At 38.2% G+C, this 18,395-nt stretch overlaps 1 protein-coding gene across 33 annotated transcripts in view; it reads left to right on the forward strand.

The window, feature by feature from the left end:
• The window catches only part of MICAL2 (microtubule associated monooxygenase, calponin and LIM domain containing 2), a 210,124-nt gene that overhangs the window by 99,296 nt on the left and 92,433 nt on the right, over positions 1-18,395 (forward strand). For 18 of the 33 annotated variants that reach the window (XM_025208170.1, XM_025208169.1, XM_025208175.1 and 15 more), the window contains 5 exons: positions 9,194-9,301; positions 9,722-9,808; positions 11,038-11,224; positions 12,556-12,644; positions 13,339-13,438. In XM_025208170.1, the coding sequence (XP_025063955.1) occupies positions 9,194-9,301; positions 9,722-9,808; positions 11,038-11,224; positions 12,556-12,644; positions 13,339-13,438 (571 nt within the window). The other 15 variants (XM_025208183.1, XM_025208187.1, XM_025208189.1 and 12 more) reach the window with 9 other exon arrangements.

Genomic DNA, 18,395 nt, shown 5'->3' on the forward strand with positions numbered 1-18,395 from the left:
AGAGCAGTGACTGAACAGGCAGTGATTTGAGCTGTGCCTGTGCCTTTAGGTCAATGGTTCTCAACCTCATTAAATTAAAGGCAACTCTGGAAAATGCCAGATGTGCTTTCACTTGGTTTTTTTTTTGCTTTTGACTATGAAAAAAGAATAGAGCAATTTTTCTGTTGCAGAGACCTCAAACTCTGCAACAGGTCAAAGCATTTTTGGCACTATTCCTATTTTAAAATTTTAGGTTTCTCTTGTGATTCATCTATGTATGGCACCCTTCAAAGGAACTTGCGACACCCGAGTTGACATCACTACTCTAGGGACAGGTTCTTCAGATCAGGGGAGCGGCTGGCTGAGTGGACGTTAGGGAAAAGCCTGGACTCTTTGCCTGTCCTGTGTCTAAGTAATAGATACAGTGTCCAGAACACTAGGTCTGATTCTCATTTACACTAAGGTTCATTGCCACCACTGCTGCAGTATAAAGGGTAATCAGGTGGGCATAAATGGGCCATCGTTTAAACCCAGGCACTTAATCTTCTGTAAGCACTGACAAGCAGTAATTTTACTGAGATTTATATTCTTGTCATCTAGTCAAGGCCTCGCCAGTGCTGATGTTTTAACTTTGTTTAAAAGAGCAGTTACTCTTTTAACATAAAAGGCATTTGTTGTTTTTGATGAAATTGGGATTTATTTAATTAGGACAGCTATAGTTTAAGAGTTGTTGGATCCTAAATGGATTTTACTGTTTTATTTTAAACCCATTGTGTTTACTGTAGTTTAGAATGTTCTATCTGTAAGTAATGGTGGAACAAAGAAACACAATCCATGCTCTAAAGTTTCTTGTACGAGCAAGGGTAGTATCAATCTTCTTAGGACTTACTGAATATTTGACAGATCATTTAGTACTAAATGGGTTAATTGACAAACTTAGGTGCCTGAAAATCCTGTTCCTTAGTGTGCAGGCTGAGTTTGATTAAATATAATTCATATGCATATAATATCATGTTTCGGAGTTTTGTGATATCGTAGCGGTAGACTGCTGAAACAAGTTACTGTGTGCTGATCCTGTTATGCATCCCCCTCCATGGTTTTTTTAGGTCAGTTCAGTCTCCTAATCAACTTACTAATTACTACAGCCACCTGTCTAGTTCCCTTTAGTTTAAAGTAATTTTGGCAAGAAGGAAACTACTACTAATTTTATTGTAATATTAGCATTAACCAAAGGCTAGCGTTTTTCAAACTTTGGAGCCTAAAGGCAGGTGTCTTACATTCATTTTTAGACGCTTAAATAAATACCTTGATTTTTAGAGATGCCTCAGTAGGAGCTGACGAATCCTAAATAGTTTTGGCATCCCATAAAACTTCAAATTCCATTTGTTTTGTTTTCCTCTCCTTGCTCCATATGATCCTCTCCATCAGCTCAGTTTATAGTTCTCTTCAGTTTTTCTTTTACATTTTCCCCTTTGCTTTTTTTAATGCTGACTTATATCACTGAAATAGTCTCCACTAAGATGAACTCTGTTTATATTCTTCATTTTATTTAAAAAAAAAAAAATAAGTTTCCTCAAGAAAAAAGTTCTGGTTTCTTGGTTCTTGGTTTCCAAAACAATAATCGTTCCCTGCCCTTCCACAGTTAATTATCATTCCATGTTTTGTCTCCTTTGCACAGCAAAATTTCCAAGGGTGGGAATGTATTATATTCCGCCTGCAAACCATTAACTATTTATAGCAACACATAACCCAAATTTAATAATGTCTTGAGCACATAGTGCCTATCTTCAAGTACAGTGGATGTTATCTTAACAATGTCCTTGGTATTACCAGCTGCAATTCTACATCAGTTGCCTGTGTCAATGTTGCCTCTGTCAATGTTGCCTCTGTCAACCCCACTAAAGCACTTAATCTATACGGACAGTGGGCGAGCTGGGTCCAACTAATGAGATGCCTCTTCTGGGCATGCTCTGGGGTCAGCATGGGAGCACACCAAGTTTAAAGTAACTTTTTCACATCTGAAAGCAGCTTATGATAGCAATTTTGATTTGAATTAAACATTGAACTGATTAAATTCTCAGACATGATGATCCTTTTACTACTTGAATTTTGATTTGCTATCCATCACATTGATGATTTCATTCATTCAGAATGGTGCCTGGAAAGCCTTGCTGTTTTATTGCTGATGTTAAACATATTTTGAAGTTTGAGGCAAGGATCCTTCTAAATTTGAGAGTAAGAAAACAATATTCTGTGCAGTTCTTTAAAGGTGCTGGGAGCCGTTACAATTTATTAGGTAGGAATAAACATTAACTCTTATACTGTGCCATATACAGGGTGCTTCTACATATGCAGTTAATGCTCACTAATAAACTCCAGAGCTTGTTGCTTCAGAGTTTCCAGGTGCTGCATCTTCACCTGCACCCAGGACCACAACGCATTATGCTAGGCTGAGTAGCCCCAGCTGGCAGGGGTCCTGGGAGTAAGCCTCCCAGCCTGAGGCTGCTCTCCCCACCTCAACTGCTGTGGAGGTGCTGCCTAGAGCACTGGTGTGCTAGCCAACATGCACCCCCTTCCCCCTAAAGCACCCTCATGCTTCAGCCAGCCAGGGAAGTGTCTACATGTGTGCTGCTGTGGAGTAAATTAGTTTACTCCAGCCTAATATGGGTGCATGTGTAGACATGTAACATTTACTGAACAGCTAAGTAGTCTACTGCACAGTAAACGTCTTGTGTAGACAGTTTAGTACAGGTGACTTGACTACTGCTGACCTGAATCTCTGTGGAGAACAAAGAATAATCTCTAGAAGTCAAGAAGGTTAGAAGTGACAAGAAATTTAAAACGTCCTTTGACAAGAGCACTTCATAAGCTTTACGTCAGTGAAGCTAAAGACAGTAAGTCACAAGGATTATAAATGTGTTGCAATCATTTGGCATAGCTATCTGCAGTACGTCAGATCAACTATGTAACTTCAGTCACATAATTCTAATTACCCACTGAAAACAAGGGTTGGGTATTTCTGAGACAGAGTAATTTACTACTCATAGTTTGCTTATGTTGTGTATGTTGGGCAGAAAGCTTAAATTGGCAAGTGCTGTCATAAAAGAAAAACAAGTAGAGTGGCAAGAAGAGGAGACAAAAGATAAACATTGTGTTCTTTCAGGCAAAGACCATGTTTTTCTTTGTGTTTGAAAAAGTACTTCCGTGTCTCATTGTTTTAATAGCTGTGGCTACCTTAATAATATACAGAATGATAAAATTCGTTCTTGTCCTGCTGCAATAATTAACTAATGAAATAGGATTTGAAGTAGTTATTATCAGGTCAGATAAACCTGCTACAAAGCTTTGGCAATGTGCTATTTAGAATTTGTGTTCAGAAATCTTCATAATTGTTTACAAAAATGTCTTACAGAATTTCAACAGCCTTTTTAAAATATTTGCTCGACATCACTTGGTATTTTGCCTTCTGGCAATGTACGAAATTACTTAATAACAGAACACTTAAACACCCAGAATCACTACTGTGGATAGGTCCAAGTTATAGACAGAAACATATCACATGGAGTATGGTCAGAAAAAGGCAACAGCTTAAGCATATGTGGGATTTCATGTACATTACTAGTTGTGCAAATGAAGCTGTGTTTCAGTGCTCTAAAGAACTGGGGCATAGGTGTCAAGTAAATGAACAACAGCAGGCAAGCAAATGCAACAGAGCTATTTTACTATTTTAAGGTGGGTGAAAATTGGCAGATTTGGGAGATTTTAAAGATCATTCTTTTAGTAGATGAGTGCATGGCCAGATGCTCTCCTGTGACTAAACTTTGCACAGCATAGGAAGAGTTCTTGCCTTTCCTTCTGAGCTCTGTGAGAAGGCTGCTGCTTTAGTGCCGGTTGCACTAGTAATTGCTGTAATGTGGGCACTAGTCACTGGAATTACAAAGACTATCACATTTATTTCATGTAGACTAGTGAACAGCCCTTAGCTGATAATGTTACCCAGTTAGTTGAGAATAGTGATGTGCACTAGCATCCTTGGTTGCAGTCACTTTTTGTTTTACTTTGAATTTGTGTTCAATTCTGTTTTGTAAAGAAAATGCTTTTAAGAATTTTAGATTTAATAATAGGTGTAGGTATGTAGTTTTACTAGGTCTCATCTTGATTGGCTTCTCTTCTCCACCCATTTAAACAATTACTGCTGACATTAAAACAAGCAGTCTATTAGATTGCAAGGTGAGTAGGTTAGCTTCAGTAGTACTTTGCCTAGCCTTCAAATAGTTCAATAGTTATGCATAGCTTTTTTGTTCAGATTATCACTTGAGCACATAACATGATCATCTAAAACTTCCTACTTCAGCTGATTTCTCAATATAGTCTTTACCTCGTTACTCAAGAAATCACAATGTGACAACACAAGCCTGATGTAAAGGCTTGGTTGGTAAGCTACCTGTTGTTTACTTTTTGGGTTTAATAGGTAGAAGTGGATTATCAATCATCCAAAAGTCCTTTGTGGCTGTAAATTGCTAGATATTTTACAGGTTTTCGTACCATACTTTTTAATTAAAAAAGGGTTTTGTTTGTTTTTAAGCTCCTTTTTCAGCCTCCTATTCAGCTTTATTAGAGAGGAGTAGCTCTCATGTCTGGGCTAGTACTTTTTTCTGAGGTCATGGATTCCAAGACTTTTTAACTGGAATGGAAAAAATAGATTTAAATAGAAAGTTAAAAGGCTCTGTGTACCAGTGTTCCTAGTCCGATTATTCTGCAGAAGATGAAACAAGAAAGCAGTAAGAGGCCAAGTCTTTCCTTGCTGCCCTTGCCAGGAGGCTGAACCTGTAGGTAGTGGGATAAATACTTAGAAATTATTACTTCTGGGCTTTTTAATTGATTTAATTATAAAATGAAGGGGTTTTTAATTAAGATGTGCAACATTTGGCTTCCAAATCTCTGACTTGGCCTTTTTTCCCCATGACTAGACTGTGGGTTTTCTCATCCTTTATGACATATCCTTAGCTATTGTCATTAACTTAAAACATGTGAGTACCTCCATCAATGCCAAACTTTGAATGAGCACATTTAAATACTTTATTGGATGAAATTGTTACAGTACCTTGTAGCAAATGAAGCCTCATATTTTAGTCCTGTGTCTTTATGACCAATTCCTTCATTGTTTTTTGTCATCTTATAAAATACTGAGCTTTTCCATAAGATCTCTGTTGTGATTTAATTTTTTTTTGATACAACAGTCATCTTTTTCCCAAAATTCAGCTGCCAAAAATTGAGGTGTACACTATAAGCAAGGAAATACAGTAATATGAGTTTCTACTTCTGAAAAAGGGGGAGGGTGTGGGGGAAGGTAATTTTGCAGTGCTGCACATAAGGCTTCCTAACTGTTTGCTGTGGGCACTTTCTCTTCCTCCTCCCTCCCCTCTTGGCCGAAGCTCTTGCTGCAGAAGCAAGAAAACATCTTTTTTTCCCTTTATTGTGCCTTCCAAAAATGAAGTGCGTATCTTTATACGGGAAGTGTTTTATGTGGGAAAATAAGATACTGTTGTGCATTAGTGAAGACTGTATTTACCCAAATCCAGAACAACTCTGAATTTGTTATAATTTGTTATAATTTTCCATGTATAGAATCTAATTATTGGAGAGTTGTCTTAAATTTGTCCCTTCTACTGCAGTGGTGAGGACAAAAGGCAGGTGGGAGGCAGTAAGGGGTAGGCAGTGGGGGGTCAGTAGTAGGAAAGGTAGAGGAGGCAGGGAGTGGGTTTTGACCCCTACCCTTGATCCCCCCCACACCTTGCCCCCTGCCAACTGTCCGTCTTCACAGTTTACCACCTCCCCACCCATGCCTGCCCCTACCATTTCTGTCCTGCCTCTGCCTGTCCTCCTGCAGCCTCAGTCACCCATGCTCCCCACTAGCTGCTTATTCTTGTTTCAGCTTCAGCAGGCTCCATCCATGCTGCAGCCTGGGGCATGGAACATATGTACTCGAGCCAGGGCTGGAGACACCATGCTGCTGCTCTGTTACAAGGCTGGGCTGAGGCTAAAGGCCCTTGTCTGAGCTGTCATCACTGCTACTGTGGGACCATGCAAATGCATGCTCTGTGCCCCAGGCTGGAGCAGACACTGAGCCTGCCAGAGCGAAAGCTGCAGCAAGGTAAGTGGCAGGAGGGGGCAGAGGCTGCAGAGGGAGGAGATGAGGGTGGGGAGAGGCAAGGGCTGGGGAGAGGGGGGCAGATAGGGGGGAAGAGGCTTTTGGGAGGGCAGGAGACCTGAGGCTACAGGGGGATGAGGGAGGGGGCAGAGGCAGTGGGCAGGCAGCAGCTGTGGCTCCAGCTCTGACTCCAGGTTGGGGGTGGAGCCAGAGCTGCAGCAGCTGCCTAGTTTCCCCCTCCAACCCCACTGCCTCATACTGAAATCCCAGATGAGGAGCTTTTTACCACGTGTTAAATGGGAGGAAAAAACCTCATCTTGAATTCCAATACATATGATAGTTTAATTTTAAAACAGCTTTAAGCGCACAACACTGCACATATGCAAGCATATGTGGAACTCATAATTCACAGGTCAAAGATTTCTTAGGGTAATGAACCAAAAGGAAACAAAGCTCCAGAAGTTGGCAAACATTATCAGAAATGACCAGCTTCCTGCCTGTGCAGTAGTCAATTCCGTAGCATCAGTCAACATCTGCTGTGGTTTGGGTGAAGTGAATGTTATTTTCATCAGGCATGAAACATTCTAGGATTATAATGATCTTAAGGCAGGGCTAGTACTTTATTGTATCCTTCTGCCTTCAGTTTACTGTTCCATTGTAGCTAACCGAGTGTGTCTACAAATTTGGAACCACAATTGCATAGAAAAAATTACGTTTGCATTCCTCCTTGTTTTATAAATGTACTTGAAATAACCTTAATACTGACATTCAAATGCTGGTTCTAGGAGGGTTAATGGAAATGTGTTCCACTGTATGATAGTGTCAAGTGTGTGCATTCTATTGTAATCCATGCAGAATTCCTAAAATCTATTAAGACTCCAAAATGTGTTAAGATTTGCCATATTTACTTGAATACAAGACAAGGCTTTTCCCCCAAATCAGCACAAGGAAGGAAATTCTTCATCTTACTTAAGGAAACCTCATTAAATATGTTGCCTGTTACTGAACTGCTGCCAGAAGCATCATGTGCTCGGTAATGGAAAGCAACTATGAAGTTGATTAAATATAGCCAACACTGAGCATAACTATAAAACACGTGTCCTGTATTGCAGGGGTGTAGGTTGTAGCCATGTTGGTGTAAGGACATAGGCAGACATGGTTCTTTGGGTGAATCTGATATCTTTTATTAGACCAACGTAAATAGTTGGAAAACAGTTTTTAAGGGTTGCTTGTTTAAAAATTGTTTTCCAACTATTTAAGTTGGTCTAATAAAAGATATCAGATTCACCCAGAGAACCTTGTCTGCCTATGTCCTATATTGGGCAAACATGCTGATGAGAACCTACTACAAAAATAGGTTAGTGCAGACCATCTGAATAAGATATATTGTGGTGTCCATTGTGCGCAGTCCCTCTCAGCACCTACTGTTGATTCACATTATGGTGAGCCACTACATTGTATACGTTTTGTATACTTCTTTTTCACTCCCACAGCTGAGCTATGCCTTTTTTTCCAATTTCCATTTATTCCTGTTTCTTCACTAGCCTTAACTGTCTGGTAAACATCACCAAAAGGAGCCCCAAACCGTTCACCCAAAATCCCTCCGTTGGCCCCTCTCTCAGCTTATTGCATGTGATTACTGTGGCCCCACCCTCCATGAGGTGGAGCCAGACCAAGTTGCCCTATGCCTCATCTACATATAAATTTTTGGAGGATCCCAGGACTCATGACAAAAACACCCAGTTCCAGTCATGAGTGGGTGTTTAATTAATACATGGATCCTTTGTGGGACGGTATTTGGAATACACACGCATACTGAGTAGTGCTGAGCTGTGGGGTAACCATAACTTGAAATGCTGTTGACTCTGCTAAGGCCCAGCCCAGTGAATGATCTGGTAAATCATGAGACTTTTGGCTTTGGACTAATATTCATAGTTTGTACTATATGTAAGTAGGTACAGAAGTGCTGCTTAAAAGTGTGTTTATGGAGTAACTGTGCTACAACTTGCTGCAGTTTCAAAAAAGACAAAATGCATTAATTCTAGATGAACTAAGTCTATGAATACTTATAGAAATTTGCAACATTTATTTCAAGGTTCAAATTTGCTCCTCGCTTCCGTGTGCTCAGGGAGAGCAGGGTCTGACAGTAAGGAGAGGGGGAGAGCTACAGGGGGAAGAAGTTGGGGGAGAAGGGGGCTACCTGACCCCCAAGACTTATTTTCCCTGATGTAGCAATGGGAGTGGGATAGATTCAAGGCAGACCTCCAATACTTAGATTCTATATCTGGAAACTTGTATAACAAATTTATAAATTTTCCAGATATAGAATCTAAGTATTGGGGGTCATCTTGAATTCAGTGTTATCTTATAGTAGAGCAAATGCAGTAGGAATGTATATTCCATTATTATAAATTCTTGGCTTGTCTTGCCTCATTTTAGTTTCTGCTATACTCTCTTAAACCAGACATTTGTCTTGTTCATATGCAAATGTCCTGATTATTGGCTTTCCCATGTGGTCTGCCTTGATGTCAATTTTAATTTATATGCGTGTGTGTGTGTGAATGTGTAAACATACACACATACATGTGATGAATTGGCTCCAAACTTTCTCTGATTTTTTTTTTTAAATATCAAAATCATAAGGTAACAGAACAAGAATGAATAAGAAAAGAATGAATATTGTGTCAACTTTAGCTGAATATTTTTTTATAGGTGTTCTCGTGAATGTTTTTGGAATAGTTTATAAAACCTTGCAATTTTGGGCTTTTCAATATGAAGTTTTAGTTTCTGCTTTTGTTCCTTAAGAATATCTACATTTTATAAACATGAGCCCCAGATAACTAAAAAGTACAGTAAAAAAAGAACAAATCCTTTTTTCTTCTATTTAGATGATGCATGAACATACCTACACTATGCTAAACTCAGTCTCTTTATAATTTTTAGCCTGTTTTTATCACTGCTTGCATTTCTTTGCATGCTTTCAAACTGGCAACGCATTTTTTTCATAAAACTATAATTGAAACTCTTTGATTCCATTCTCCATCTTCTCCTTTTGCTGGTTAGATGACTGTAGGGAAGGTGTCACGTGGAATTGGTGCTGTGGCTGAAGTTCTTGTCAGTCTGTATATGAATGATCACAGGCCCAAGCCACAGTTTTCCTTCCAAGAGCTGGTAAGGCTAAACCCATAAAGAATGAAATCGGTCAGTTTCAAGTATAACAATACAGGGGTATTGTCCCAACTTAAGATTCTAGAATTGAGAAATTTCTGGTTCTTAAGCAACCTGAAATTAAACTCGTCTGTAGGAATTAGGTACTTTTGGCAGAAGATGCCTACGTGGAGGTATGCTGTAAATGTCTGGTGTCCTAATTTCAATTTTGTTACTTTTATATTTTGTTACTTGTCTGTGCAATATGCATCTCAAGAAGCATCTCTTAAAAGTAATTACTGTTGTAATTATTAAGACAGGGATGGCTTCTAAATAAAGTTTTATAAAGTACATGTTTGTGCAGTTGCATTGACTACACACATCATCATGTGTCTCTTTGAAGAAAGCTGTTCTAATTTATGATAATATTGGATTTGAATTCAGAACCAGTCATTGGATGGCGATATATCATCCTTCCCTACTTCTTGTTCTGTTTCTCCAACTTGTGCTTCTACTATTCAGAGCTGTCAGGTATTAAAAGACAAAGTGAAGTGTGTCTTTGTGAAGGCACTAAGCTATTAGCAAGCACTAATCTGTAAGGGATCAAGCTTGGCCATAACTCATCACTGGTAGTACTTCATTAACCTAGTATTTTCAACCTGTGCTGTGCCTTTTTAATTTTAATCCTGTGCTTGTTAACTTTTTAAACCTCCTGTATGGTGTATACTAACAGAAGTAACCTGTGCCTCAGCAAAATAGGGCACATAGAAGCAAATTTTGACTGGTTTTTGCATGTATAAGAACATGCACAAGATGTATGGCTAGAAGCACTCTGTAAATATTGAGAAATTACCCTGCAAAGCATGTTCCATTGGTGATCTTAATCAGTGCTACTTATATCTACCTTGACTTTCCCAAATATCCCACCTCCTCCATCTCATACAGATTACTTTGTTTTATGGCAAAAATAATGGAGAGGTTGCTCTGCATGGGTAAAACAAGGATGTGTAAATAATGCTGCTTTTCAGTCTTGACATACATGCCTTTTGTGGAAAGCTCAAGGATGGCCGGGCCTAACAGACACTGGACCCGTTGATGATAAACCTTGTGGGATTCGAAAAATGTCCTTTATTAGGTCTAACAGAACAAAAATACTTTAAAGTTGCTAACATGAATCATATTTCAAAATCACAGTTCTGTAAAATATTCTGAATATACTTGCACTAGAAATCCAAGGACAAAAAATTAGAGGGAAGGAGCTTCCAAATTGTTCAGGTTGAGTGATGTTTCAAATGCCAGCAGAGAACTTCAAATTCTGGCTTTTGTTAACAGTGCCAGGCCACCCCCTTGGACTCGAAGCACGGCCTGGGGCTTCCTCGGAAGACTGTCATATGTTGACCTGACTAATAATTTCATCGACTTGGGCTTTGACTGCATATGTCTGTTCTTTGCTGGGACAAACATCTGTATATGTGTTCTTATAAAATCATAAACCTGCACTCAGGCAGATATCTGGGTTTCAACCAGCAAACTCCAGGGTAACAAACAAATCATCTTGTTGGATATTACCTGTGTGTGTATATCTAATCTTAAGTGGAGGTTTTTTCATTTCAATTTTTCAGCTATACTTTTTAATTTTGATGGGGCAGGGATGTCTGTAACTGTATAAAACCTGCAACTTGCTAAGTTAGTACGTGCGTGTACTGTAGCATGTTGATAAGCAATATATTTTTCATACGTTTTCACTGTATTCTTAACAGGTATCTTTGAGAAAAGAATTTCCTCAAACTGTAGGGGGGAGTGACATCTGCTATTTCTGCAAGAAACGGGTCTACGTCATGGAGCGGCTGAGTGCAGAGGGTCACTTCTTTCACAGGGAATGCTTTAAGTGTGATGTGTGTTCTACAACGCTTCGGTTAGGGATTTATGCCTTTGATGTCGAAGAAGGTAATAAGAGAATATACAGCAGTATTTTTTAAATGTTTGAATGCCAAATGTTTATAATATAGCAGGAAAAAAAGAGTGGTCCAGGTGGTTCAGTCAGGAGATGTGCAGATTTTCTTTTACAGCTCTGCCTGTGCTGACCTTTCATGATCTGTAATCCCACTGCAATTGCAGTCCTAAATTCTTCAAGGAAGCCTGATATGACTATGCTTTTGCTTAAAGGAAGGAATGTTTGTGGGAGACCAAATGTATTTCCTTGCTCTGGTCACAGGTTGAAATAAAGACCAAAAGAAGACAGTGATTTCCTGAAATTGTTAATAATCTGGCCAACTTGATCATCACCCAGATATAATAATGTCTTTGTTATTCAGTACTCTGTGTGGGAATGAGTCAGGATAGTGACAGATTTGTTCAATAGGAGAAGTATGGGTTCATTCTTTTTTTCAAGGCTGTGCCTCAGAAATTGAAATCAGTTATGTTAGCTGGCTTGTGGTACCATTCACTTTAATTTTCTCTAAGCTTTAATGGTGCTGGACTCAAGACCTGAACACCGTGGCTGATCTGTTCATTTAGGAAAGGATATGTTAAAACATGTGAACATCTCCTTTCCTTCCTCCAGTGCTCCAAACAAGAACTGAACTTTGTTGGCCTGATCCATCTCTACCTATGTCCCCTACAAAGAAGCTAACTATACAGCTGCAGAAGCAATTTTTTCAACTAATTGGTTCTGCTTTTTCCTGGTTGGCATTTTTAAATGGTTTGTGAAGCTATTTCTAGCAGCTCAGAGCACTTTACTAACCTTAACAAAGATTCAGCCGTGTGAAGAAGCTAGGTACCATCACCCCATGTTACAGTGGGGTTCCCTAAGGACAGAATCAGACGTTGCATTTCTCCCAGGACCAGTTGTGCTTGTCTTTGTTCTGGAATAAAAAGGTCCTGGGTACACACACCATCCATTCAGTCAGGGTATAGTGGGCAGCTAAATGTATTGTTGCTTTTCTGCCATTGATTTAATGATGCAATCTCAGGACAACCGTTCAGATGTACTTTGTGATGGCCTATTAGCATTTCTTATCCTGTGAACCATTAAGGATTTGTCTTGGCACAGCGGACATGGATATCTGAATGATCATACTTTGTCCTGGGAGAAAATGGTCTCTTCTGCAACATCTGTTGGTATCCTGACTCATGCGGTCTGTCAATGGCAAAACTAGGAATAGAGGAAAGGAAGTCACAATTTCTCTAACCAGTAGATTGCAGTTTCATTCAATTTACAAGTATATTCATTTGCAGCCCTTTGATCTCCAAACTAATTATCACACCATTTTTTATAGGTAAATTTTACTGCAAACCTCATTTTACACACTGTAAAATCAGCAATAAACACAGAAAGAGAAGAGCCACATTACCGATACAAGAAAAGGTATGTTTTGATTAATATTTCAAAGCAAGAAAAGTGGAGGCAGTTTCATGGGGTTTGGCTCAGTGTGTTTGGTTGGCTTATCCCCTGACAATGGCTAGCACAGTGCTATGGTTTACATTTTACTGTGTGCATTTAGCATGTTTATGGTTTGGGATCCAATAGTTATAAATGTAGAAAGTGAGCTTTAGCTAAGGTACAGCTAAATGTGATGTCAATCCAAAATTAAATTAACTGTTGGCTCCCAGGAAATTATTAGAGAAAGTGAAAGTAGTTTAACTACTTTTGGACAGCTGTTGTCTCAGTGCTACATGTGCCAGTGCTGTTGGTATTAACTAAAGGAAACTGCAGAACACATTATATCCCATTATTATAAAAGATGACATCAGGGAGGTGTTTAAAATTGATGAAATTGTGTGTATGTGCGTATTTAGAAGTAGGACAGTGGGAATTCGTGGTGCTTCATTACCTCATTTGACTGTTGGTGCCTATCACATTGCAAGAAAATATAGTAATCTTCAGTTTCCACATTACGCAGTCTGATGCCTTTTGAAGCCTGATTTATCTTACAGCACCACAGGATTCAGAATCAACTTGTCCCTAACTTGGAAACGGTGACAACATTTTAAATGCACTGTATGTTCTTTTTTAAACACATTTAGTCTCTGTTTAATTTTTTTGGAATGTTCTTTTTAAGGGGGATGCGGAAATGTGGAAGAAAGAGGAATCCAAGCCCCCAGAAACCACCACAGAAAGCACTTTAACTACTGTTAGCAGTTCAGAAGACAGGCCTCCAGGTATCATGACTTCCTTCTTTAGGAAAACTCTAAGCTGGCCCCTTAGGGTGACAAGGGATCTGCTTGACATTCCAAGACGTCTGTCTAACTGGATGCATGGTTTTCTGCACGCTACCAATCTTCATTTCAGGGACAATGCATACAACTATACCTATTTGTATGAACTTTTGAGCCTTGGTGTGCCATTTCTCTGTGCGCTTCTAGAGGTACTTACTGATATGTACCAGGAAGCAAATCTATCACTTGAAACTGTTCTTGACTGGGTGAAAAAGTTCTTTAGGGCTTAAGTTCTTCTCAGATGTCTTGCTAAGCAGTGCCTTTCAGATTTCCAAAATTAATAGCCTTGCATTATTTTTTTTTCAACTTATCGTGTGCTTTAAATGAACAAAGGGCTCCTTTTGATAAACTAGGTGCAATCAAAACTCTCAATTAAAAATATGTACTGTAAAATAAAGGTATCATGAAGTCAGTGTCCAGACACATTTCCAGAAAGTGCGGACTAAATGAAGGATATTTTATAGACTAATGTGGAGAGTTGTTTTTTCCCTCTCCACTTGTGACCAGCCATTTTTCTGGGTTTACATTTTATAATTTTGTTTTAAAGACAGAGAAAGAACTGGTTCTTTCAGACATTTCAGGATTGTAGTGACAAATGACTGGGTTTTGAAACCTGAATATGGCACACCCCCTTTCTCTTGCTTTGGTCTTTGCTTTGGGTTACATGGTTTACTACTTGCATGAATACGTTCTGAGAAATATTTTTAGTGTATACAATGCACCTACTCTTAGTCATGCGTTTTTTATTTATTCCTTGTGGTGCCCTTTGTCAACACTGGGTATTTTCTGTAATCCTGCTTTATTTAAAACTAAAATAAATTTGAAGAGCAAATACTAGTTGAGTGAAGACTTAATTGAACTTGTCAGATTAAAGAAACATATACTGTAGTTTAGCCGTTATTTATTCCCAGAGTTAAGAGTTTTTGTTCATTTGGGGATGGATGCAAGCAGCATTGGTTTATTGACAAATCCCCCTCCTCCCCTGCCTGCCAAAGTCAGTATATTCTACTCAGATTTTTTTTAAAAGCCATATTTAAGTAATATAGCAATACTTATAAATTAATATTTAAAAAGTGATATTTTGTTAATCACAAAATCATAACATTGTATCAGCTTTGAAGAAAGGTTCTTGTGATGTATCCCAGTATGGGGTACCTTAGCCAAAGTAGTTCACTAGATTGTCTAGGGCTACATAATGGCAATTAGTTAAAAAAACAAAAAAACCCCAAACAGTTCCTCAGGCTCTGACTACTGTTGTCTCCCAGTCTTTAGCCAATGTCCTACGCACATTCCCTGCTTCTGAACTACTTGCGTTAAGTATCTGGCGGAAGCACATAGACAAATATCCTAATAATTTAGAGTATCTGCAACCTTTATCTCTTGTAAAGAGAGATTTTATTTAAGCAACAGGGAACATTTTTACGTTCAGTTGGTACAAAACAAATCTTGGAGAGGAGTCACCTGCCAGTGTTGTTAGCTTGGCTGTCTTTTGAGTTCACAGTCACTTTGGTTTGAATATATATTGTAAAGACCAATTGAAGTTTTCAGTTTTGCTTAGCCTGAAAAAGAAATGCACATTTAAGAGAGCCAAAAAACCCCAATCTGTTGGTAAATGGAAACAGATTTTCTGTAGAAAACTTTGTTCTTATTTTTTAAATGCAGAAAATGAAACATTGTAACATTCTAAATTATAAGAGTTCTTGAGGCTTTTGGGTTATGTGTGTTTTGTAAAAGCTTGTACACAGGATGTGAATGAATGTTTTCAAGAATGGTTTGCAAATGCAAACATAGCATGGCATATATTTGAGGTAAATTGCCATTTATGCACACACATGTATTCAGTGAATATCTGCTAGAGTATTGACAGGACACGACGGCACTTACAGTACCTGGTAAGCATCTACATGACTAGAGAAAAATGTGTCTGTACCTCTCTAGTGTATTTTAAACACTGTACTGTGGAATATTGCTATATCTTGATTCTTTGCTAATATAATTGCTTCATTAAAAAAAAGGGCTGGGGGGCAACCCCACAATTTGACTGACTGTACTGCTCCTGCAACACTAGATTATGTTAAGAAATACTTTTTCTGATCTTATAGAACATTGATTTTTTATTTCAGTGGCCGCATATACACGAGACACTGACTGTGTAGTTGTTACTGCACAGTCATTTAGTACTTGCATACACAAGTACTAAATGACTGCACAGTAACCAGCATTACTGCTCAGTAGTGTCACTGAATAGCTTTTTGGTGATGCTGACTACGCAGTAGCTCATTACTACTGCACAGTAGCATTGCATCACGCTTTGTGCCATGCGATGTTACTGTGGTGAGCTCCAGCAGTCAGTATCTTGTATAGATATGGCCAGTTGTTCTCAAACATTCGGATAGAATGTTTTTTCTCCTAAGATTTTTACAGTCATGCTTATCAAATAAAGGAGATTTTTAGTCTCAGTAGAGTGAGCATAATGGAAGTCTTAATGAAGAATATTGTAGCCAGAAGTTTGAAAATCTGATATGCCATGAATTTGAAGCAAATGAACTTTGCTAGTAGAAAATAAAACAATCCTCGTTGGTTGCTCATAGGTTAATTAATTCAGGGCAAACATGTGCACAATTAAAAACTTTTGCAGACTGCTTTGAATTGCATGGAATACATTCAGTGACATCCCACTGTGCTTCATATTATAAAGTCTCACATTGGTAATAATGTAAAGGATATAATAATGTTTAATCCTTAGCCTTAAAATTCTACTACTAAGGTTCAGCACTGTTCCTCTCTGTTAATAGATTTAAAAGACAATGCTCATGAATTAATGAAGAAATGCTATTTCATTGTATATGATTATTCAACTTTACTGTACCTTTCTGCACCTGATAATATTTCTGAATATATCCTATAATCAAACTGAATTTCCTTCTTCTTTTTTTTTTTTTTTACTCTTCTTCCAATCTTCCGTGTTGCTTTTAGTTAATTTCAACATTCCAGTGCTACACCCTCTCATTGGCTGAAACATTTCTGCTGTAAGGTGATTGATTGCTTGCCAATTTTGAATTTTGTAACTAACACTTAATATTGTTTGTCATCAATGCATCATTTTCTGTTTTACACGTTTTTGGGGCAAACTGTGTGTCTGGTATATTAATGGATGAAAGCTTTAGCGTGATCATTTAACCTATTGCATAATTCACAATTCAAAAAGGTTATTTCTCTTATCAGTCTGGAAAGAACTGTCTCTCTGCATGCATATCTTCTCATATTTCTGATTAATGTTAATTCAATAAGACCCTACTCCCTTTAAAGTACTGAAGGAAAGTATTAAAATATGCACTAGTTCAGGACCAGGACATGAAGAATCTCATAGCCAGTCCCTGTCCCTCTCAGTTTAGGGATTTGCTTCTGTTTCCACTGAACTCAGTGTTAAATGGGGACAGTAATGTTTACTTGGTTTAGTGTTGCACTTCTTAGACCTCTATATGAAATGTGAATCAATTACTCAATATTCATCTAGATAAAAGTTAAAGCACCTGGAAAGAAATAAAGCAATAAAAATTCCAATACCAGAAAATAAAGATTCCTTTGGGCAGGTGCTGCTTATTTTCAAGAAAATTATATATTTTTTAATATTGTACTGTCAGACTTGTTTAACTGGAGAGTTTGATTCAAACTGTTTGTACTAAAATCAGCTCTAACTATGCCCATTAGTAACTTTGGGTGTTGTTTGATGAATTGGTAACAGATTTGTCTTGCTGCATGATGAGTTACCTTGTTCCATGCAAGGGAATGGCTTGTGAGAGCTTTTTTTTATACGTGCCATGAATAATTGAATTAAATGAAAGGCAAGATTAATCCCCATGAGAACCTTGGGCCTGCATGTGGATCCACTTGCATGGAACCCTACACTCATAAGTTTCACTTGAAATTGTTGTCCATGTGGCAAGTCCGATTGAATAAGCAGGCCCTTTGCCAGTTCATGGAAAGCTCTCTCAAGAAGACTTGTAAGGAGATTGCAAGCCTCCCTTGCTGAAATGCTCCTTTCTGCGTGCCATCCTGAGAATAAGGAAGGGGAATGCAGAATCAGATGCACAAACTCATGACCTTCCCCCTGCTACCTGTGTGCTGATATTACTAAATTAATGACATTTCAATGAGCTGGTATCCTAAACCTCTTAAGAGAACTAATCTCTCTTAAAACAAAAACAGTCAGCCCACCTGCCCCATCACCTTTAATTAGAAAAGAAAGCAAGAACTTTCTACATTACAATTTTAAGCATCATTTCTTAGACCAGAAGGGAAGGACAAGTGTTTTATATAAAAGTTTAGAATTCAGATTTTTATTTTATTTTTTGTTTTTACTAAACTCTGCATGTACCAGCAAAATGAGGTTTGTGAAGTAAAGGTCACTCATTTCAAATTGCTTTCCATTGCTGTGTTTCTCTAACTTCTGTTGCAGAGTCTTCATATATTCAAAGAATGCCAGCAAGGATTCTGTCCTTCTCTTCCTTAAACCTTCTGCTTCTTCTTTTTGCTTCCTGATCTTAACTGATTGATTTATTACTGTTGTTGTTATTATTACCTAGTTCTTTTTTTTTTTAAAAGTCTGTATTTGAATTGTCACTTGGAAAGTCTGTATTTTGCACACAGTGAAAGTTGTTTAGTTTTATTTATGGCATTTGCTGTAAATGAAAATAAATGTAGTTCTTTATAAACTTCATTGTATCATCTCTTCCTTTTTAAAAACTGATTCTTCTAAAGACACGAACTGAATGGCAACTATTCAGATTCATTTTCCATATTCTGCTTCTGTTGGATGCTGAAATGATTGCATTGATTCAAAGTAATTTAATTTTAATGGGAGCAATTCGCCACCCCGCCACCACCCACCACCACACCA

This window comes from Alligator sinensis, unplaced genomic scaffold, assembly GCF_000455745.1.
Source record: "Alligator sinensis unplaced genomic scaffold, ASM45574v1 scaffold352_1, whole genome shotgun sequence".
Lineage (NCBI taxonomy): Eukaryota > Metazoa > Chordata > Crocodylia > Alligatoridae > Alligator > Alligator sinensis.